Raw genomic sequence first — 22,843 nt, forward strand, 5'->3', positions numbered from 1 at the left:
GCTACAATAAAAACATGGCACCTTCCTGACCCCAAAAGCTCATTCCTAGACTACAACTAGTTTTCCTGTGCCCACAAACAGTTCCATCATCAATTTCCTCAGTATGTTTTAAGCTTCCAGCTGCATTCACCTGAGTCGTTATGCCAGAGCCTCTTGTTTGCCAGACAGATCTGTGATGCAGAGGCATCAGGAAGAGAGAACCAATAAACACACTGAGAGACCTGTCTAGACTGACTAGCCTAGCCAGCACTGACTGTTGCAGTGGAAACCACTATCCGTATTGACAGACAATTCCATGGCAGGAGAATACGGCCATCATTCATCAAAGCTTTAGGACCCCCTGTCTCCTGTCTCAGAGAGGTGATGTCACAACAGCCAAGCAGCGGAGAGAGAGGAGCCATCAGCTATGCTTTACACTAATCCCTGATTCCCTGAGCGCTCTACTATCACCTCTGTCTATGGTCAGGTTATGACAGCCAGGAGAGATGACTGAGGTCAGGAATACAGAATATCACATCTGAGATTCCTCTCACATCTGCTCCTCCGTCCGTCCCCATTTGAGACACTGTAATAGCTTTGAAGTACTTCAATGGGGTGACAACCTGTGTCTGCCTTCCGTAAGTGTTTGTTCTATTCCCCATGTTAACCTCTGTGAGCCTGAATCTCTGTTTCTACTTGTAGTTTACCTTCAATTAGTACAGGGTGATTGTGGTCAGCAGAGGCCTATGCACCAAACCCAGTATATCTGGGCAGACAGATAGTGTAACCCTGTCTTCCACTGTGTAGGCTCTCTGCAGTAAAATGCAGTTTATATTTGCATTGCTAAAAATCTTAATAAAATCATAAGAATAAGTTAATAGCCTTTAAAGTCATTTGGTGCTTTAATATGCAGTGACCATTAAAATACATACAAGATTAAGCACATATGGTCAATTTTAAATGTCTCTCTTCATTTAGTCATATAGAGAGAATCATGTCATTTTGATGAGCAGAGCATATACTGGTATGTACTTAAGAATTCTCAGCCCTGAGCTCAGTTGGGAAGCACTGATGCCTTCAAATCTCTGGCCTATGCTGTATGCTGTTGGTCTGTTCTGTAGCTCCACCTGGTGGTTAGTTGGAGAACTGTGAGGACATGGTGATGCGTGTAATAGGAGAAGAAGATAAGTTATGGTCCCCTTCATCTGCTGGTAGAGGGCAACTCCTCTGTCTTTTGCAGTGCAGTTTGGTCTAGCTGTATCAATAACGTCGCTGTAGAAGTGCTGTGTGACACACATAATGTATTTTTAGTTAGTGCTCCAGTACAGTACTTAAAAGACCCAAGGACATATTGAAAATACTTAATGAGCTCCAACTGTGTTAATTAGCTTACAGTGCCTTCAGAAAGTATTCACACTCCTTGACTTTTTCCACATTTTGTTATGTTACAAAGTGGGATTAAGATGTATTTAATTGTCAAAGATCTACACAAAAGAGTCTGTACTGTCAAAGTGGAAGAAAAATTATAACATTTGTAAAACATTATTGAAAAATAAAGCACTAATATATCTTGATTAGATAAGTATTCATCCCCCTGAGTCAATACCAGTGGCGGTTGGTGCCGTTTAAGATGAGGGAGGACAATTTTTTATATTTTATGAGCATGGCCTTATTTCTATTACAGCATATTGGATGACTGTCATTCATATTTCATTTACCCAGTTCAATGTAACAGTGATAGGTTTAGGCTACTATATGATACTCACGTTTTCCCTATACCCATCATGAGGTCGCTACAACCTAACCTATGAATTAAAGTTTACAACGTAGGTGCACAGGTCGAGAGAAATTTGAGTAATCAAGGTGACAGACATTGACATATTCAATACCGCCTTGCACAGTCTTGTCTGCATAGCTCATCTAGGGTGTAATCATTAGTCCAATAGTTGCAAAGGACATTTTCTATTGACAAATTCAGGTAGGTTTATCCCCGTTTCATTCCGTTTGCTTCCGTTTAAGAAACGTTTTTCAACAGAATCGGCAGAATGAATACACCCCTGATCACACGCAAACAAACAATCAATCAATCTAATGTATTTATACAGCCCTTTTTACATCAGCAGATGTCATAAAGTGCTATACAGAAACCCAGCCTACATTTACATTACATTTTAGTCATTTAGCAGACGCTCTTATCCAGAGCGACTTACAGTTAGTGAGTGCATACATTATTATTTTTTTCATACCCCCCGTGGGAATCGAACCCACAACCCTGGCGTTGCAAACGCCATGCTCTACCAACTGAGCTACATCCCCGCCGGCCATTCCCTCCCCTACCCTGGACAACGCTGGGCCAATTGTACGCCGCCCCATGGGTCTCCCGGTCGCGGCCGGCTACGACAGAGCCTAAAACCCCAAACAGCAAGCAATACAGATGTAGAAGCACGGTGACTAGGAAAAACTCCCTAGAAAGGCAGAAACCAGGGAAGAAACCTAGAGAGGAACCAGGCTCTGAGGGGTGGTCAGTCCTCTTCTGGCTGTGCTGGGTGGAGATTATAAGAGCACATGGCCATTTAAGGCCAGATTGTTCTTCAAGATTATCAAACTTTCATAGATGACCAGCAGGGTCAAATAATAATCACAGTGGTTGTAGAGGGTGCAACAGGTCAGTACCTCAGGAGTAAATCTCAGTTGGCTTTTCATAGCCGATCATTCAGAGGTCGAGACAGCAGGTGCAGTAGAGAGAGAGAGTCGAAAACAGCAGGTCCGGGACAAGGTAGCACGTCCGGTGAACAGGTTAGGGTTCCCTAGCCGCAGGCAGAACAGTTGAAACTGGAGCAGCAGCACGACCAGGTGGACTGGGGACAGCCAGGAGTCATCAGGCCAGGTAGTCCTGATCCTAGTCCTACCAGATATAACAGACAGATAGTCTCCAGTATCTATGCTGCAAAAGTCTGAGACAGGGGTGGGTCGGGGGACACTGTCGCCCCGTCCGATGATACCCCTGGACAGGGCCAACCAAGCAGGATATAACCCCACCCACTTTGCCAAAGCACAGCCCCCACACCACTAGAGGGATATCAACATACCTCCAACTTACTACCCTGAGACAAGGCTGAGTATAGCCCACAAAGATCTCCTCTACCACATGACCCCAAGGGGGCACAAAACCGGACAGGAAGATCACATCTGTGACTCAACCCACTCAAGTGACGCACCCCTCCTAGGGACAGCATGGAAGAGCACTAGTAAGCCAGTGACTCAGCCCCCGTAATAGGGTCAGAGGCAGAGAATCCCAGTGGAGAGAGGGGAGCCGGCCAGGCAGAGATAGCAAGGGCGGTTCGTCGCTTCAGTGCCTTGCCGTTCACTTTATAATCTTATAATTGATTGTAGTCTGGGCCAGACTACACTCAATCATAGGACCTACTGAAGAGATGAGTCTTCAGTAAAGACTTAAAGGTTGAGACAGAGTCTGCGTCTCTCACGTGGAAAGGCAGACCACACTCAGTCTCCTGAGTGGCGCAGTGGTCTAAGGCACTGCATCGCAGTGCTAGCTGTGCCACTAGAGATCCTGGTTTGAATCCAGGCTCTGTCGTAGCTGGCCGTGACCGGAAGACCCATGGGGCGGCGCACAATTGGCCCAGCGTCGTCATGGGTATGGGAGGGAATGGCCGGCAGGGATGTAGCTCAGTTGGTAGAGCATGGCGTTTGCAACGCCAGGGTTGTGGGTTCGATTCCCAAGGGGGGCCAGTATGAAAAAAAATTATATAATAATAATAATGTATGCACTCTAACTGTAAGTCGCTCTGGATAAGATCGTCTGCTAAATGACTAAAATGTAAAAAAATAAAAATGGAGCTCTATAGGAGAAAGCCCTGCCTCCAACTGTTTGCTTAGAAATTCTAGGGACAATAAGGAGGCCTGCGTCTTGTGACCGTAGCGTACGTGTAGGTATGTATGGCAGGACCAAATTGGAGAGATAAGTAGGAGTAAGCCCATGTAATGCTTTGTAGGTTAGCAGTAAAAACTTTAAAATCAGCCCTAGTCTTAACAGGAAGCCAATGTAGAGAGGCTAGCACTGGAGTAAAAACACAGTTCACTTTCATAGCAGCCAGATCGTTGTATAATTCCTTCTTGCATCTACGTGCTCTCCTCCTCTCACCTTTTCCCTTCGCTTGTGGACTTCAATGCACAACACATCAGCTGTCTGTGACCAGGCAAAAAAAACTTTACAAGCCAAACCTTCATATCATAACCGCCATCACACAGCCTACATCATTGTCACCATATTAGCAAATGTCAAGTCAACAACATAGCTACTAGAACTAACGTGTTAGTAAACCCGCTACAATCATGCAGTACAATGTACAGTTAGCAAGCAGTTTAGCAGTTACACCGGAGGGCCCGGTGGCAATAAATTAATAAAACCTTGACTTGGAGGAGTTCCAGTGTTGGATAGCCATAGCCAGCTAGGTAACATAGCATCCCTCTCTGTTTGAGCCAGGTGTTTGAGTAGTCTAAACTAGCTAGCTAGCTGCATTTGCTAGCTAAGAAAGTAAAAATAAAAAACTGAAATATAGCTAACTCTCTCTTGCTTCTCCTTCATTTTTGAAGAAATTAATTTGTTAAACTGTTCAACTATTGTCTTTCTCTCTCTTTGAGTCAACTACTCACCACATTTTATGCACTGCAGTGCTAGCTAACTGTAGCTTATGCTTTCAGTACTAGATTCATTCTCTGATCCTTTGAATCGGTGGACAACATATCAGTTCATGCTGCAATAGCTCTGATAGGTTGGAGGACGTCCTCCGGAAGTTGTCATAATTACTGTGCAAGTCTATGGAAGGGGGTGAGAGAACCACGAGTCAATGTGCCCAGAGGAGGACGGAAACTAGCTGTCCTCCGGCTACACCCTGGTGCTACTCTACAGAGTGCTGCTGAGGCTACTGTAGACCTTCATTGCAAAACAGTGTGTTTTAATCAATTATTTGGTGACGTGAATATATTTATTTAGTATAGTTTTATCTAAAGAATATCACTTTTTTTAATGTTTCACTATTTTTATGAAATTCACTGAGGAGGATGGCCTAGCCTGCCTTCTCTGAGGAGCCTCCACTGGTCAATACATGTTAGAATCACCTTTAGCAGCGATTACAGCTGTGAGTCTTTCTGTGTAAGTCTCTAAGAGCTTTCCACACCTGGATTGTGCAACATTTGCCCATTTTTCTTTTCAAAATTCTTCAAGCTCTGTCAAATTGATTGTTGATCATTGCTAGACGACCATTTTCAGGTCTTGACATATATTTTAAAGCAGATTTAAGTCAAAATTGTAACTCGGCCACTCAGGAACATTCAATCTTCTTGGTAACCAACTCCAGTGTAGATTTGGCCTTGTGTTTTAGGTTATTGTCTGGTGGAAAGCAGACTGAACCAGATTTTCTTACCTTACAGATAATTGTATGTGTGAGGTACAGAGATGAGGTAGTCATTCAAAAATCATGTTAAACACTATTATTGCACACAGAGTGAGTCCATGCAACTTATTATGGGACTTGTTAAGCACATTTTTACTCCTGAGGCAAAAATTTGGCCGGGGTAGGCCGTCATTGTAAATAAGAATTTGTTCTTAACTGACTTGCCTAGTTAAATAACGTTTTTTTAAAAATAAAATAAAATAAAATAAAAAGGGGGGTTGAGTACTTATTGACTCAAGACATTTCAGCTTTTCATTGTATTAATTTGTTAAAATTTCAACTTTGACATTATGGGGTATTATGTGTAGGGCAGTGACAAAATATCTCAATTTAATCCATTTTAATGAGAAGCAATAAAACTCTCATGAGCCGACTGAGTCGTACTCTTACTGTAAGTATCACCTCCTCTTTCTCATACTGTATATTCTAATAGATATCCTATTCCCCTCTGTTCCAGGAAGAGCCCTCCAGGGCTGTAGACGCGCCCCAGCTGGAGACATGTTCTAAGGGCAGCAGCAGACCTGCACTCTGGAAACCATGAAAGGGTTAGGAGCCAATCGCAGCCGTCACCTGTCGGACTCCTGTGAGCCATCGGGGGCCCCAAAGAAGCCCCTGTACCCCTTGACCTCTGACGCCGGCGGTCCCTTCCTCCTGAGCCCCACCATGAACCACTACAGCACCCTGGACCCCCACCAACTCTACCAGGCCCCCAACCCCCAATCACTGCCTCCGGAGTACCTGCTGCCCCTCAACCAGATGTCCAACAGCAGCACCTTCCCCCGCCTCCACTTCACCTCCCAACCGGAGCAGGCTGACTACTCCCAGGACTACTCCCAGGATTGCATGGTCCCTGCCGGGGGCGGGGGTGGGCCTGGGGGCAGCCGGGCGGGCACCCTGTCCACCTCCATGTCCATGGGCCTGGGTCTTAGAGGGGCTCCCATGATCACCAGTGGATCAGTTACCATCTCCTCTGCAGCAGCGGCCAAGATGAATCGTCTGCCATCTAACCTGTTGGACCAGCTGGAGAAGCACCTACCTCTGCAGAGGGATGGCTTCAGTACCCTCCAGTTCCACCGGGGCAGGGTGGCCAAGCAGCGCAGCGAGAGCCCCGGACGCATCCGTCACATCATGCACTCTGTCCAGAAGCTCTTCAACAAGTCCCAGTCCCTGGAGGGCTCGGTGGTCAAGGGCAACATGAACAGCACTACAGGGGGAGGTGAGGAGGGGACCAAGCAGACCCACAGGAGTAAGAGTAAAGACAGGGCTAAGACTGAGATGCTGAAGAAGCGACCTAGCAGGCAGAATGCACTGGGGCTCTGGAGCTCAGACGATGCCCTGGACAGTGACACCACCACCAAAGCTGGCACTATCGCCGTGGGCTACCGTAACCCACTTAGCATGATGACGCTGGGCAGGGCAGTGTCGGACAGCCAGGCTCCTCCCAGGCACCTCCCACAGGGCTACAACACCATCTCTGCTCACACACTCAAGGCCTCCAAGAGTAGCAGCGACCTCAAGTACCTGGCCTGCCCGCATGCGCTGGCAGGGACCAGCGGAGGGGAGCTGGTGGGAGGAGGAGGCAGGGAGAGCACTCTGGTGAAGAGAGGCTCCTGGTCAACACTGACCCTCAGCCAGGCCAGGCAGGTGCTCCAGAAGGGCTCAGCCACAGTCAACAGGACGCTGCTCAAATCCAAGTCATATCACCAGGACCTGACCTGTCAGTACCTCCAGGTAGGAGGCCCAGTGAGTATTATTCACACCAGGCACTAGTATCACTGCACCCCCTAATTCCCCTCACGGCTTTACTGTTTCCTGAAATTAGGAGATTTGTTTTAAAACCTCATTAATTTGAATCCCTTTCTAACTATTGCAGCAGCAGCATCTTGACATGTATAGTCTATAATCCCATTATTCAAATGCTTTCATTACAAATACACACACAGTACATTCACATGAATTGAAATTACACATTCGAGGTCTCTCTCATTAAACTAGTTTAAAGACTGTCTGATAAAATGGAGATGAAGGTTTGGTGACTCAGTGAGTCACAGTGGGATGGGGTGTGGCCCCATGCTGTCTGTAGATTCCCCTGGGAGACTGGAGCGCTACGTTGGGGGGCCGGGGCCGGCCCGGTGGCCTGGAGATCCCCTGCCGGAGGATGCGTAGCGGCAGCTACGTCAAGGCCATGGGGGACGTGGACCAGGACAGCGAGGAGTCGGAGGGAAGCCCCAAACCCTCACCCAAAACAGCTGCCCGCCGCCAGAGCTACCTGAAGGCCACCCATCAGTCCCTGAGCGAGCAGCAGCCTCCACCACACAAGTAAGTGAGACAGCCACAAGAGGAAATGTGCATGTAGATCATACTGTAGTTAATACTGTTTAGATATGTGTCTGAAGAGGAGTTTGTTTCTCCTTATCAATTTATGTCATGACAGAACAGATAACATGGGATGTCCGGGGGAACTTATTATTTTATAGAGAAGTAGCTACAGACACCCTGCATGGAAACCTGCCTGCTCTATAAGAGAGTCAAATATAACTGAATAAAACTAAAGTGGCCACCACAAATGGACAGCAGGGGGCAGAATCCTGACACTGATGTGGAACAGTAACTACAGTATGCAAGGTCAAACCTGCAGGCTGCAACAGACCCTTGTTCATTAGGAGTACATATCAGCTTAACATGTTCTTAGGGGCTGTTCAATTATAGCAAAAGGAAATCACCTACCAACAACAAAGGAAATCACCTACCAACAACAGGTAACCAAAAGTTTCCATTTGAGGTCAAAAAGGTGAAATGTTTTGTCATGTTCCCCACCACCCACACCGGCAGGCCTCGCTGCTACGCTCTCATGCTGAAGGATAATGGGGTACTGTGGTCTCCACTACAGAGTGCATGCTCAATGCAGCATTTGGCCAGGTCAGTGTCCTATGTATGGGGGCAGCACGGTCCTCCACTCACACATGCCCACTGCTGCTGCCACTTCTCTTTAACCAACCCAGTGCTTTGTCCCGTGCCCCTGCCCACATCCCATCTATTGCCAAGTGCTCCGAGTGGTGTGTTATTATCCCAGCCACAGCCAATCCCGTCACGTCTCTCATTATAAACCACTGATCTCCCATATAAACCCCTTCCACCCTCACTCCTCTGCCCGGCACACACATTTCCACTAACAGGTGCCTTCTTGACAGGCAAGTCAGAACAGAGGAAACAATCTCTCTGTCTCAGCAGATTCGATTAATGATTATAAAGCAAAAATAGAACTCACATTTTCTCCCTTTTGTTTAGATGTTTACTGACAACTCAATGTTTCCTCTGTGCTGTCATTTTGATACCCAGATACACTCCGCTATCCTCTCATCTCACTGGTATTTAATCTCACAAAATCACAAGAAGTTTGGGGAAGGTTCAAAGCATCCACTGAAAATGGATGCTCCAGCACCAGCGGTTCACATCAACCCAAGACGTCACGTATCCTCCCCACCCTTCATCCAGGTATTTTCCTTACTGTTAAGGGGTAATTTCAGCAGCTAATTCTCCCCCCTATCCCTGTAGCTGTCTCCCCTCCCTGAGAGAGCTCTCCTCCAATCGGAGCCTGGACAACCTGGACTGCCTGGTGAGCCCGGGAGAGCCCCCGATGGCCATGCAGCACTGGGACGATGGCAAAGACTACCATCAGAGCTATGCTACCCTGGGCAGGGGCATGATGAGCAGTGGGCAGGTATGTAAGTCCACTCTCTCTATCACTCAGGACACTCTTCATCAGGGTCTAAAACAGGCCTGTCAGTGTGTGGGGGAATAATACCCCCATACAACAAATACAACATAACAGTGTGACAGATGTAGGCGTAATTAACTAATAAAAAGGTACTACTGTATGAAATGAATTATTCATAAAGAATGCCCTCAGCCAGTGCAAAGACCTTTAGTGTTGACAAGCCTCAAGCCTGAAACAACAACCAGAAATGAATAGGATGTTGACGGCATGGTGCATTGCAGACAGCAGAATCCTCTATTTCTGTGACTGCAGGCAGGGATAGAACATTTCAGATTATGTGTGTGGTGAGACGCTGTTTGGTTAAATATTCAGTAAGCCAGTAGAGACAGGAATAGGAATGATGTTTGAAAGTAATTTTCAGAAGTTAAGACTGGGACATGAGCCTCTGTCTAATCCTGAGGAAGTTCGGTTTTTATCAAGACCAGCAGACTCCTTTCAGATGGAAGACCTGGCGCCACTTATGCTCATGGAGATAAAATGTCATCATATTACAGATGACAACAGTTAAATTACCCTCTACCTCTTACAGGAAGCTTTTGTTATTATCAAATAATATTTTATTAATTGAATTTGGGAGATGACAAGAAAATCTCTCTTTGGGACAAAAGCACGTTTTTTATGAATGAACTGCAACGTTTTATCAGGATTGATATCTGACGGATTACGATGGCTGCCTTAGCAGGAGAAGAGCCTTCAAAGGATCTGCATTGTCATGGAGGTAACTGTGCATACAATCTAATATAGGAGAGGTTGTAACACATCGATGCCTTTCCATCAAGGCTTTTCATTGGGTATAAAAAGGAGTACAGACAATATCAGCTTGCATGCTAGTCAGTAAAGATGGTTTCAAGATAGTAATAATCATTACAAAACCATGGTGAAAAGTATTGCAAGATTCCAATGGATCAAATAACGGATAACCAGCAACCAAGGAAAAAGCTATTATTTGTAAATATCATGAAATGGTGTGAAGTTTCATCATTTGATTTGAATGAAGATAAAACATTTATTTTGAAAACTGAGCATCCCTGTTACATCTCCTTTCTTTATTGGGGGACACAACAATGTGCCATCTCTGGCACCAGCCTCCTCCTCCTCACACTGCAATGAAAAGCAGGATGAACAAACAGAGACTCCACCTGCTACCAACATCATTAAACCCTTGAACATCACAGCAGCCTGGTATAGAAGACTGGGCTGTAATAGGCCATCATTGTTCCTCCTCCACTCTGGCACTGTTTGAACAGTGAAACTAGCCCTTATCGCAGGGTGGACAGGTGAAGTTGACTCAGCTGGTCCGTCTCTCTACAATACCTCCTTCCTGTCCAGCCTATCCCTGGCCCTGGGATATACAGTTGTATTATGATATATTCCTGCTGGTGAATGTGCTATTGTGGAAAAGTGTCATGTTGTCAACGCCGGAGCCTGGAAATGTGCTACACCAATAAATACGTCATGTAGATCAATAGCATCGCTGAGCAAAACCAGACACCACCACAACCACTACGACTATGATGTGGAGAGAGTGGACAGCTTGTAATGGGAGGCTGTTGATGCCTCAGACAGTGATTACATTAGCTCCAGGCATGAGGAGGAAAGTGAAATCTGACGCTGCTGGCTTATCATCCCTGATTAAACATTCTGTGTGGTATTTCACATTAGATACAATACAGTGAGTACGCATATTCTATAAGTGGACACAAAGCTTAAACAGAATATTGATATAATGAGATGCCTTCAACATGGTTATTGAAGTAGCTTACTTTTGATCAATCCATTTCATTAAGTACAATTTTGACTGTGCATGATAACTCCTGTACCCATTTTCCTCTGGAGATAGTGAGAAGGTCCTTTATCAGTGCATGAGTTTCTTTGGTAAATCTAACAGTCATTTGGATTGGGCTCTTGTGAGCTGAGGGAAACAGGATCCTTCACACTCTCTCACCCTACACCACTACCTTACTCCAGAAGCATGCCCCGCCACCCGAGACTGGCACTGCTTTCGCCTCACCGGCAGCGGCGGGCTAGCAGTCGCCTAAGTCCCCGCCCCCAACGTGTCAACCTGCACGTGTCCTTTCAGGTGTGTGGGCAGGGCTGCGGGCGCTCGCTGTACTGCGAGGGGGAGTCCCAGGCGGTGGAGGCTCTGAACCTGCCCACACCGACGTGCTTTCGCTCCCGCAGCCACAGCTACCTGCGGGCCATCCAGGCCGGCTGCTCCCAGGATGAGGACACCGCCTCAGTGGACTCAGATTCACCTCCACCCACCACCACCGGCTGCACCTACACCTCCAGCACCAGTGAGTGTACTGTACTGCTCAGGAGGGGGGTGGGCTGGGCCCTGGGCTCAGGAGAGGGGTGGGCTGGGCCCTGGGCTCAATACATGAATAATTTAGTATCTGCAAGATAAGGACTATGATTTAAGATTCCCACATGCATTGATGTATTTTCAAATCCAGCAGAAGGGAAATTAATATGAATGGTGTGAGGGACTGTACTTCTTCCGCCGTAAGGGGTATGTACTCAGTGACGCACGTATGCACATACACAAACAGGGCGAGACAGATTCGGTCTCTGGCCGGTGGCACTGAATGGCCTACCAGCCCAGTGTGAAAGTAGACAGTGTGGGGGGAGGTGATGCAGCAAGACTGTACTGGTGCCAGCTAACTCATCCATACTCATTACACAACAGAGTGCAGGGGAGGTATGCTATGTCTGGTGATAGAAATCATGGTGAGTTCGAACACCTGGGTCACACACACATACAGTATACACTACACACACACTGGCGCTGCTGCTGTCTTCCATGCATGAGCACAACATTTCTCCTCTCTAGCCATCCTTATCAAATGATCACTCCATATCAAGCCAGTTCACAGTTTTAGGGGGATTACTTACATGACATGAAGCAATTCATCCATTGCAGCTGTGGGTGGTCTCAGATAGTGGCCTGTCCACTGCTGGAGCCTGTGAACAGATCAAAACATAAAGCCCAAAGCATGACAATCATATGTTGAGCATGAATAAAAACATATCATGGTCTACTTTTCATTGCAATTGTTTCCTCCAAACAAGGCTCAGCTCAGGGCCTTTGTTGTCTGTTACCACATCAAGGCCTATGAAAAGGGCACTCAGACAGAGCTTACAGAGGATGAAAAGTTTATAGGGGTAGAGTCTGAGCAGCATGGGAATCACTGTGCCATATGAATGCAGTCTCTTTGCAGCACAACAGCGGCGCTTGCCCAGATGAAAGTTGCCTCAGGGCAGATTGTGGTGGGCTTAGAGCAGCGGCAGTGGAGTTGGTCTCGCTAGGGCTGCTTTGTGCTCTCTTGCTGAATCATCTATTTTAAACAGATGCTGAAACAAAATGTTTTTTGTAGGCCTTTACAAGGGCAGGGCACCCCATAATTGAAATGTTAGAGACTATTGCTGCCGCCATTCAATTTTTTTGTACAGACTTAGCTATAGCCCGGTATGAATATTCAAGTGTCAATCTGAACATTAGACATTTACATTTACATTTACGTCATTTAGCAGACGCTCTTATCCAGAGCGACTTACAAATTGGTGCATTCACCCTATAACCAGTGGGATAACCACTTTACAATTTACCATAATGTATAATTGCACTCATAGTTTTCAGTCAATTGAAGTAACATGTTCCATCAAACATATTTTGCACTTTTGTCTTTTCTTACTGATTTTGCTGATAGCTGCTCTGAGGAAAGTTTTACTTGCAATGGCTGTGTGTAATGTGGTTGTCTTACCTAAGTTGAATGCAACACTGAGGCTGCGTTCACACAGGCAGCCCAATTCTGATCTTTTTTCCACTAATTGGTCTTTTGACCAATCACATCAGATCTTTTCACATCATCTCTGTTTCACAGAGCTGATTGGTCAAAAGACCAATTAGTGGAAGAAAAGATCAGCATTGGGCTGCCTGTCTATGGATGTGTTTACGCAGGCATTTGTTTCAGTAATTTGACATTACCTCTGAAAAAGATCTGATGGGAATGCAGCCCTGGATAATGCTGGGTTCATAACCAAGTGGGAAGGTGGCAATTACCAGTTGTGAAGTCGTGAAATACCTGTTGAATGCATGCATTCATTCACATGCTTTGAACTAATTGAGAAACGCTGATTGGCTAATGGCCAACAACCTGCTTCAACCATAAACTAAAAGTACAGCTATTATGCTTGTAAACAAATTATAGTGTTAAGAAAACATATTAATATATAGATTGCTTTTTATAAATAATGTTTTGTTACGTTTAACTGCCGAAAATGCTGTTATCGAGGTAATTTCCTCAGTAGGTGACATCAGAGGTCAGCATGTGGGAGAAGTAGGAGCTCAGGGATGATAGATGAGTTTCCCACTAGTAATTACCAGTTGGAAATACAATTTAATGTTTAGTAAATAACAGGTGTAGACGAACAGTGAAATGCTTACTTACAGGTCCCTTTTCCAACAATGCAGAGTCAAAGATAAAGATACAAAATAAAGATACAAAAATAAACATAGAAATAGTGACACGAGGAATAAATACACAAAGAATAATGAATAACAATAACGAGTAAAAATAACATGGCTATATACAGGGAGTACTAGTACCTTGTCGATGTAATTGAGGTAGCTATGTACATATAATTTAGTAGGGCTGGGGTAAAGTGACTAGTCAACATGATAGATAATAGACAGTAGCAGTATGTGTGTATGGGCATATCGTGTGTGTGTGTGTGTGTGTGTGTGCATAGGGGCGTTCAAGTGGATTTTTCCCAGTCATATGGTAAAAATGACTAAAATGTAGATTTAGAGGCGGGAACGTACACTACAAGGGCGGGAAAAAACGTACCCACAAAAACAGACAGAGATATTGTCCAATGGGCGTTTCGAACTCCTCTGTCGTATACCAAAACGTCGGGGAAACGTGACGCACTTAGCTGACTGGAGAATTGAACCAATCCTGTTCGTCTACGCTAAGATTAATGACCATCAACATCCAATGGTGTTATAGTGTGTGCCTGTCTTGAAAAGGTGGACTCCAATCCCCATCTTCAAGGGCGTGTCCCATTCGATTCCTTTCTTTAAGGAAGGGACGTTGTGAACAATCAAATGGCACGGTAGCGTCTGCCTCTCTCAATGAAAAAAACATGAATGAGTGAACAGAAAATACGGATTTATTGACTCACCTTTATCAAAGTAAGCTTCAATATGTTTTAACGTACTCCTGCCTGCACTGAGTTTTGAACCGATTGGCATTACACGTCGTTAGCTAGCTTTAAGTTTCGCTAAATACCTAGCTGGATAACGTGGATGAGGAATCGCCCTGATTCTGGTAACCACGTAGCTAGCCAGCTTGTTAGTAATGATAGCTAGGCAGCTAAATCTCCACGAGTCGTACAGATGCTTGTTTCATAGCAGTCGTTTGTCATGCTAATAAGTTAGCTATTATTATTAGCATGTGACAGTTTGTGGCGAATACAATCTAGCTAGCAACATAATGCATTTGATGTAATGTTCGTTAGCTCGTTTAGCTAGCCAATGTTAGCGATGCCTATGAAAGCAACCGTATTGTTAACCAGCTAGCTACCAGCACGCCATCATGATGGAGCGGGTATTTAGCTAGCAAAGCTGTCAACCACTGGTTGAATTATCAAAGCATTTAACTAGATTCCTATTTTGGTGAGTTTGAAGAGAGACTGGTAAAATTCAATAACTAGTTCTAGGTCATAAATTTTCCCTCCATGACATTGATGATCATTTGATCAAGCTAACGTTAGATCCGTTGCTAGATCATCCAGCCAAGTTAGCTAAACAGCTTGTTTAACCATCTTGACATTATTGTGTATTCTGCTTTGTCTTAGTTACAGGTTAAGAGGTGTGTATGGTAAGTTAAGTAGTAAGAACTCACCCTTGCCAATGATCTAGCTACCTCCTTGCCAAATGCTTTAATAATGCATGCATTTGTTTGGTTTTACTGCTATGGTCAAAGAGCAAATTGATAGTTGACGATTTGTGAGCCAACCACATATTAAGCAAGTATGGATTGCTAACTATACTATTTCAAAACATACTGTTATGTATTTTCATCACTCAGGTCAACTGATGTTCATAGGACTTTATCTTCCTTAGAAGTCACTTGAAGGCCAGCGACTATTTCAGTAGCAATCCCCTGTCGCTTGGCTTTTGTATTGCCTAATATCTGAGTCAGTGGGTGGAGTGAGGGAGTCACTTTCGTTGCCTGAAATATGGTAAATTTCAGATCACCCTAAAGGATAAAGTAGTAAAATGACTCATTCGGTCGGTTGTGCTAAAGATAAATTAATAAAAGTAGCACAATGATGCAATCCCAGCCACAGAGTCTGCAAGAATCTGAATCTTCAAGTGAACAATCTGTCAGAATTGGGTCACAAGGAGGATTTCCTGCATCCATGGTGTCATAATTCAATCTCAAAGGCTCCGTCTGAGAAAGCAGGACGATGTACCGCTCATGTAGCTGGTCACTACACACACTGCTCTTCTAAAAAAGAGGGTCGCCCAATCCTACGATATGTGTTGAACACAAGATTACAAGGGGCTGAAAGGGGTTTTATGAAGTGTGTGCATGCATGAGCAAAAGAGTGTGTCTGGTCTGTCTGGCAATGTAGAAGGATTTGCCTTGCTGTAGTAGAGCCTATCTTCCGTTTTGTCTCATCAGCCCTGTCCGTCCCCTATGGTTTCGCGCCAGCCAGTCTGCATGTCACCCTGCCACACTGTCACTATAATGCTGTTAATCTGGGGCTGATCCAACCCCCGGCCGTGCTTGTGCAGATTGGGAACACTCAGACACTCACAGGAGCGCCTATTAAAGGTTTCCCAGGCAGCACTAGTCCCACACACAGTGGGGGCATGGAGGCTTAGTGTTGCAGACTGGAAGGAATGCAGGAAGCAGCTCTGGAGTCACCAGACCACCAAGGTCCCATTCAATGGGGTGCAATGGCATACATGTTGTAGAATGTTCAGAGAAAGAACATGCATGCTTCTTTTTCTATCTGCAGTGTTTAGAACTGTGTTCCCTCCAGGTTGGGGAAACAACAGGATCAACACCGTGTCTCATCTCCCCCCACTGAGGCTAGTTTGCTTAATTAACACACATCTCAACTGGCAGGATGAGGAGTGCACAGAAATAAGCCCAACAGTAATGAAACCATTGAAATCCCACAGCAATCTCCAAAGAGACTTGACGTCCCAAGAGAGCAGAGATCTAGGGCTGTCCCTGACAAAAAAAAGTAAGTTGTCTGTTCTTTCGACTAATCGATTGGTCGAAATTAAAATGTGTATTTTTCCATATATAGACATCCTATGTGTTTTAATCAAATCAACCATATGCACTGAGCTTGTCTAATGGCACACTGTTTGATTAAATAATTAAGACACAAGTGGCTAGAGGGAGTCCTATTGCAATTTATTTGATTGTGCCGGACCGGCTTAGACTTATTGCGCTGTGTTTTAAAAAAAAATGACAGCGAGTGACTGTGACTTGCACCCGTTGTCTCGCTCTCCTCCCTGCTGCAGCGACCACCACAGAACATCAAGTGTTTATCGCGCTCTCCGTGTTGCTGAAGCTGCAACATAATTACAGCCACTTCTGACAAAGTTCTGTTACCGAAATACCAAAATTTGTTTAGGGAAAACATTCCCTCAACCCATGCACGTGACCAATAGGGCCTGCCCTATAGCATATCATAATCACATCAATAAATTGGTTATAACAAACTCTGAACACCGTAACAGCAAAGTGGATGCAGAGGACATGACAAACTCGAAACAGGAATGTTTACTGGTTGCTCAGGAGGTAAAGGGGAAGTCAGATGTGTGGAATAAATTTGACTAGTTGTGGAAAATACTGGAGATCAAGAAAAAAAAGGTAAGGAGCAAGCGCTGCATGCAAATTATGTGTGCCAAACAGGTGCTGTTAGATTACAACAAAATATCTGACCGTTTTGAACAATGTAAACAACACTAGATAAATTATAAATGTACCAGAGAGTGTTGTAATGTTTTTTTGCTAAGCCTTTATTACAGCAAAGACTAAAAACAGTCGCATTCATTGGAGAATGCAACTTCCAAAATGGAACGGTTTATTTATTGTTTATGCTAATTTTTCAAGGGAAGCTTTCTTTTAAAACTAAAATGCTTGATTGCATTACAAATCATGAATGACTCATATGCTGTGTGATGACATGAACGAATTATTGAAACAGTAGCATATATAAGTACTGAAATAGTCCTAAGTAAGTTATGGTATTAATACTAAACAGGATGCGCTCGATGGTGGTTATACAAGGCTGCTATACTACTCCTACTAATGATAATGACATTACTTTATTATTATAATGATGATCATAATAATAATGAGATCAAGAAAAATGAGGGTTATTATAAATAATTTCAGACAATTTGGAACAGTGTAAACAACACTAAATTAATTATAAATAATACGAGAGACCTAATTAAGTTGGTTTCCTCTCCTCACTTTTCTTAGACAATAAGGCAAGGGCTGTTTTCTCATCTCATTCTGCTGCTGCCTCCGCCACATTGTTCTCAACACCAATATGCTGATTAACTTTGCTATTATGCACATAGCAACATGGTCTAGGAAAAGGCGCCAATTCAACAGCGCACTGATGTTTCAGAACCGCGGACAGCGATCACTATCCAATGTGGAAGAAAGCGCATTTGTTATAAAATAACATTGTTATTAGTGTTGCACCATTGTTCTTACATAATATAACCATATAAAATGTAAGTAGCGCATGTCTTGGTGATGGACTGTGCCATCCCCACTGCTTCCACAATGGATTAGTCCAATCAGACAGGCGGGAATCAGACAGGTGTCTTGCTACTGCTCGACTAAAGAAATCTTGGTCAACCAAAAGCCTATCGACCAAACAATCGACCAGTCGACTAAATGGGGTCAGCCCTACAGAGAACAGAACTGATTTTAAATCTACGGTTACAAACGATGATGACAGGGTGAAATGAGACTGGGTCACACACATTTTTTAACTGTCTACCGGTCCATTACTGGATATCAGATATGTCTCATGATAGAGCTAGTATTTCTTGGAGCATTCACTGCAATGCTTTAAACGAGCGATCCAATTTAGGTTAACTAAAATCGCCAACTTGTGATGATCACCAACATGTTGACAGTGCTGTTACTGCTGTAATGGATGTTGAGTGCTTACCTAGCAGGAGAAACCCCATGAGCCCCACAGAGAAACAACCTTTTGCCTACTGCCTAGCCTACTCTCCTAACACCTTTCACTTTCATCAGTGCATGATAGACCGCTCCCCATCAGTTATAATCAATAACACTGACTGTAAAACAACTTTGGTTCTGATCAAAGTCCAGTTCTGTAATCAACTCATGCCTTGTGTATGAACATACAGTAGCGTGGGCCAGACAGGTTTTGCATTGAGTGCAAAGTAAAGATGTGATTCGCTGACGCATTCACTACTCATGTTATCAGATATCCAAGTGCTCAGTGTTTTCAGAGATGAACAGGGTACATGTTTGTCCCTACTGATGCCAGCCCTAAGTATCTGATACTATCTGTGGAACAAGTGGGTGAGTAGCATAGCTGGTTGGCACTGCCCCATTTGAGCAGAGGTTCCAGGCAGCTTAGTTTATCTACCCCATAATCACCTCTGGGCGGTCAGCCCATGATCATGGAGTTGAAGAGGGCAGGGCAAGTATAGAACAGGAGTACAAATCACAGCAGGACTGGACGGAGAGCATTTCTGTCAACAGAATTAATAATCTGTAGTACTACAGCATTAGTGAGTGCTTTAGAACAGCATTTATCCTGTCACTGGTGTTATTGATGGATTATGACTTCTTTTTCTATGACATTTGTTTGTGGGAGTAGGCTGTCAGTCTGGACATTGTACACATTTGTGTGTGTGCTGTGTATAGTGCACACTAGCCTCATAGACATGGGGATCAAGAGGCTTGTGGTACTTAGAACGTGACAACACGGAACACGTCACATTAATTAACTCATTGAGTCTCGTGTGTCTATGCTGGGCATTTGAGGAATGTGTCTCGTTCTCAAGGAATAAATGTCCCTTTGTCATCGGCTGGCGCCGGGCCCAGAGCTGAGGTGGTTGCTGCTATTAGAGCAACGTTTGAGACAGCATTTCTCTCTGTGGCCACTGGATTCCACAGCCCTGTTTGTGTGCATTGGTGACATTTTAATGATGGATTAAATGGAGCAGCCTGGCGTTTGTTGATGACAGATCTCATGTCTACACTTCCCTGTTGATATAAACAAAGGATATTGAAGGAATTTTGGTCACAGCAACATTAGCCTATATAGGCCAGGCATTTTTTTTTTTTTTTTTCACCTTTATTTAACCAGGTAAGCCAGTTGAGAACAGGTTCTCATTTACAACTGCGACCTGGCCAATATAAAGCAAAGTAGTGCAATAAAAACAACACAGAGTTACATATGGGGTAAAAAACATAAAGTCAGAAATACAACAGAAAATATATATACAGTGTGTGCAAATGTAGCAAGTTATGGAGGTAAGGCAATAAATTGCATTGCCCTTTATAACAGTGAATCAACCGTGAAACAGGCCTAGGCAAACCCATGTAATTACCCTGTCCTTGTAGTAGTGAAGTATGTAGGTTATTCCCTACAGTTGCTGGTAATAGTGCTACCAACTTTTTTTCATTCAGCCTGTGACTGTGTGTGGGCGTAGACTTGGAGCCCATGTGACTTGGTGAATGTGGTAACTGGACAAGTTTTCCTTTCCTCTTCCATTTGAGGCAGCCCTGTCAGTCTTCTCGCTCTCTCTCTCCAGCATCTGTTGATCCCACTCAGCCAGCTTTTTAAATAGCTAGCCAGCTAAGTAGTTAGGCTCCATCTAGCCAGCAAGGTAGTTAGCCTAGCTTGCTATCTGTGCTACTTATGTGTGAATACTGGACTGGCGCCAAAGTGAACACTCGTCCTTGATGATACAAAAATAACACAGTTACAGTCTGGGCCTATTAGTGGTCTTATTTAGTCAGTTTTCTGAGATATGCCATCTGCAAAAAGCAATCCATCATTCAGGCCATGTGCTTGCATTCATGATGAGAAGATTTTTAGCTAGCTAAATTAGAACAATTGTGACTAAAACCAGTGTGGCAAGCGTTTTCCTGCATGGACGTTTTCAGTCATCAGCGCTAGCCATTTTGCAGAAATATATAGCCAATACATTTTGTATTGAATAACAGTGTAATTTACATTATGGTTTCAGTAAGAAAACATTAACAGCTAGCGTGTGCTTGTCACATGGGTCATAACCACTGAGGTATAATAAGAAATGGAGACGTCCAAGATGTCCGCCCGTTGTTTTCAAGGTAATTTACTGCGCAAAGGTGATGACAAATGTGTCTGATTTAGGAATTTTCAAATCTGACTTCTCTATGTGGCCATCTATGAACATTTTCTTTCTGGGCCGGGCGTCAGTTAAACTGCAGTACCAAAGCAAAACTGTAGGAGCACTCAAAACCGTGCTTCTAGACCGGAACCCAGGCCCCTGGTCGTCACTAGTTGCCACAAAGTCAGAAGGCCCGCCTACTCGACCAATCAGATGGAGTATTCCGGTTCACGGAAACGTCTCATGTTCGAAATGGCATATTTCGAGTTCAAGTTTTAGGACCAACTAACTAAATACATTTGGGAACAAGAATTGGCAACGTCACTAAAATTCATAACACTGAGAAAGGACAAAAGTTTTTGGCTAAAGGGAAAGTTGTCTTTTCTTTTTAGATAACTTGCGCTAGTTATTCTATTTGACAGGACAACATTGTTAGTTAACCTACAAGCCTTTCATTCTAATAGTAATATATCATATTCTTGAACTGCAACAGATGCACAGCCTTTGACAAGAAATGAACTCGTTTCGGAGAATAAAAGTTTACCATTCAATGGTGTTCCCTTTCAAGTTGTGGGCACAAAGACGTACAGTGGGGGGAAAAAAAGTATTTAGTCAGCCACCAATTGTGCAAGTTCTCCCACTTAAAAAGATGAGAGAGGCCTGTAATTTTCATCATAGGTACACGTCAACTATGACAGACAAAATGAGGAGAAAAAATCCAGAAAATCACATTGTAGGATTTTTAATGAATTTATTTGCAAATGATGGTGGAAAATAAGTATTTGTAACTTTGTTTTACATTTTGTTTTTTACAGATATGTTGTTACATATACATTATTTATACACTTACATGATACTTTTATACACAGTATTACATGATTAGGAATACAGTGATATACAGTGCATTCGGAAAGTATTCAGACACTTTACTTTTTCCACATTTTGTTACGTTACAGCCTTATTCTGAAATTGATTACATTGTTTTTTTCCCCCTTATCAATCTACACAAAATAGCCGATAATGACATATCACATTTACATAAGTATTCAGACCCTTTACTCAGTACTTTGTTGAAGCACCTTTGGCAGCGATTACAGCCTTGAGTCTTCTTTAGTATGATGCTACAAGCTTGGCACACCTGTATTTGTGGAGTTTCTCCCATTCTTCTCTGCAGATCCTCTCAAGCTCGGTCAGGTTGGATGGGGAGCGTCGCTGCACAGCTATTTTCAGGTCTCTCCAGAGATGTTCGATTGGGTTCAATGGCTGGGCCACTAATGGACATTCAGAGACTTGTCCCGAAGCCACTCCTGCGTTGTCTTGGCTGTGTGCTTAGGGTCGTTGTCCTGTTGGAAGGTGAACCTTCAACCCAGTCTAAGGTCCTGAGCACTCTGCAGCAGGTTTTCATCAAGGATCTCTCTGTACTTTGCTCTGTTCATCTTTCCCTCGATCCTGACTAGTCTCCCAGTCCCTGCCGCTGAAAAACATCCCCACAGCATGATGCTGCCACCATCGTGATTCACCGTAGGGATGGTGCCAGGTTTCCTCCACACGTGATGCTTGGTATTCAGGCCAAAGAGTTCAATCTTGGTTTCATCAGACCAGAGAATCTTGTTTCTCATGGTCTGAAAGTCCTTTAGGTGCCTTTTGGCAAACTCCAAGTGGGCTGTCGTGCCTTTTACTGAGGAGTGGCTTCCATCTGGCCACTCTACCATAAAGGGCTGATTGGTGGAGTGCTGCAGAGATTGTTGTTCTTCTGGAAGGTTCTCCCATCTCCACAGAGGAACTCTGGAGCTCTGTCAGAGTGACCATCGGGTTCTTGGTCACCTCCCTGACCAAGGCCCTTCTCCCCCGATTGCTCAGTTTGGCCGGGCGGCCAGCTCTAGGAAGAATCTTGGTGACTCCAAACCTCTTCCGTTTAAGAATGATGGAGGCCACTGTGCTGCCGACATTTTTTTTGGTACCCTTCCCCAAATCTGTGCCTCGACACAATCCTGTCTCGGAGCTCTACGGACAATTCCTTCGACCTCGTAGCTTGTTTTTTGCTCTGACATGCACTGTCAACTGTGGGACCTTTTTATATAGACAGGTGTGTGCCTTTCCAAATCATGCCCAATCAATTGAATTTACCACAGGTGGACTCCAAGTTGTAGAAACATCTCAAGGATGATCAATGGAAACAGGATGCACCCGAGCTCAATT

At 44.2% G+C, this 22,843-nt stretch overlaps 1 protein-coding gene and 1 long non-coding RNA gene across 6 annotated transcripts in view; one reads left to right on the plus strand and one right to left on the minus strand.

Annotated features, from left to right (window-relative positions):
- The window catches only part of LOC121545604 (disks large-associated protein 4-like), a 170,701-nt gene that overhangs the window by 138,275 nt on the left and 9,583 nt on the right, over nucleotides 1–22,843 (plus strand). For 2 of the 4 annotated variants that reach the window (XM_045209543.1, XM_045209544.1), the window contains exons 2-5: nucleotides 5,911–7,196; nucleotides 7,537–7,772; nucleotides 9,009–9,174; nucleotides 11,312–11,528. In XM_045209543.1, the coding sequence (XP_045065478.1) occupies nucleotides 5,991–7,196; nucleotides 7,537–7,772; nucleotides 9,009–9,174; nucleotides 11,312–11,528 (1,825 nt within the window). In that variant the 5' untranslated portion in view covers nucleotides 5,911–5,990. The remainder of the gene's footprint in view (nucleotides 1–5,910; nucleotides 7,197–7,536; nucleotides 7,773–9,008; nucleotides 9,175–11,311; nucleotides 11,529–22,843) is intronic. The other 2 variants (XM_045209545.1, XM_045209546.1) reach the window with 1 other exon arrangement.
- Nucleotides 863–13,073, minus strand: LOC121545605. 2 transcript variants are annotated; one of them, XR_005996279.2, is made up of 3 exons: nucleotides 12,996–13,073; nucleotides 12,127–12,195; nucleotides 863–1,262 (listed from the first exon to the last, which is right to left on the minus strand). It is a non-coding gene; the product is annotated as an uncharacterized LOC121545605 (long non-coding RNA). The 2 variants fall into 2 exon arrangements; XR_005996278.2 differs by lacking the exon at nucleotides 12,996–13,073 and adding an exon at nucleotides 12,927–12,975.

Source organism: Coregonus clupeaformis, chromosome 30, assembly GCF_020615455.1.
Source record: "Coregonus clupeaformis isolate EN_2021a chromosome 30, ASM2061545v1, whole genome shotgun sequence".
In the NCBI taxonomy this organism is placed as follows: Eukaryota; Metazoa; Chordata; class Actinopteri; order Salmoniformes; family Salmonidae; genus Coregonus; species Coregonus clupeaformis.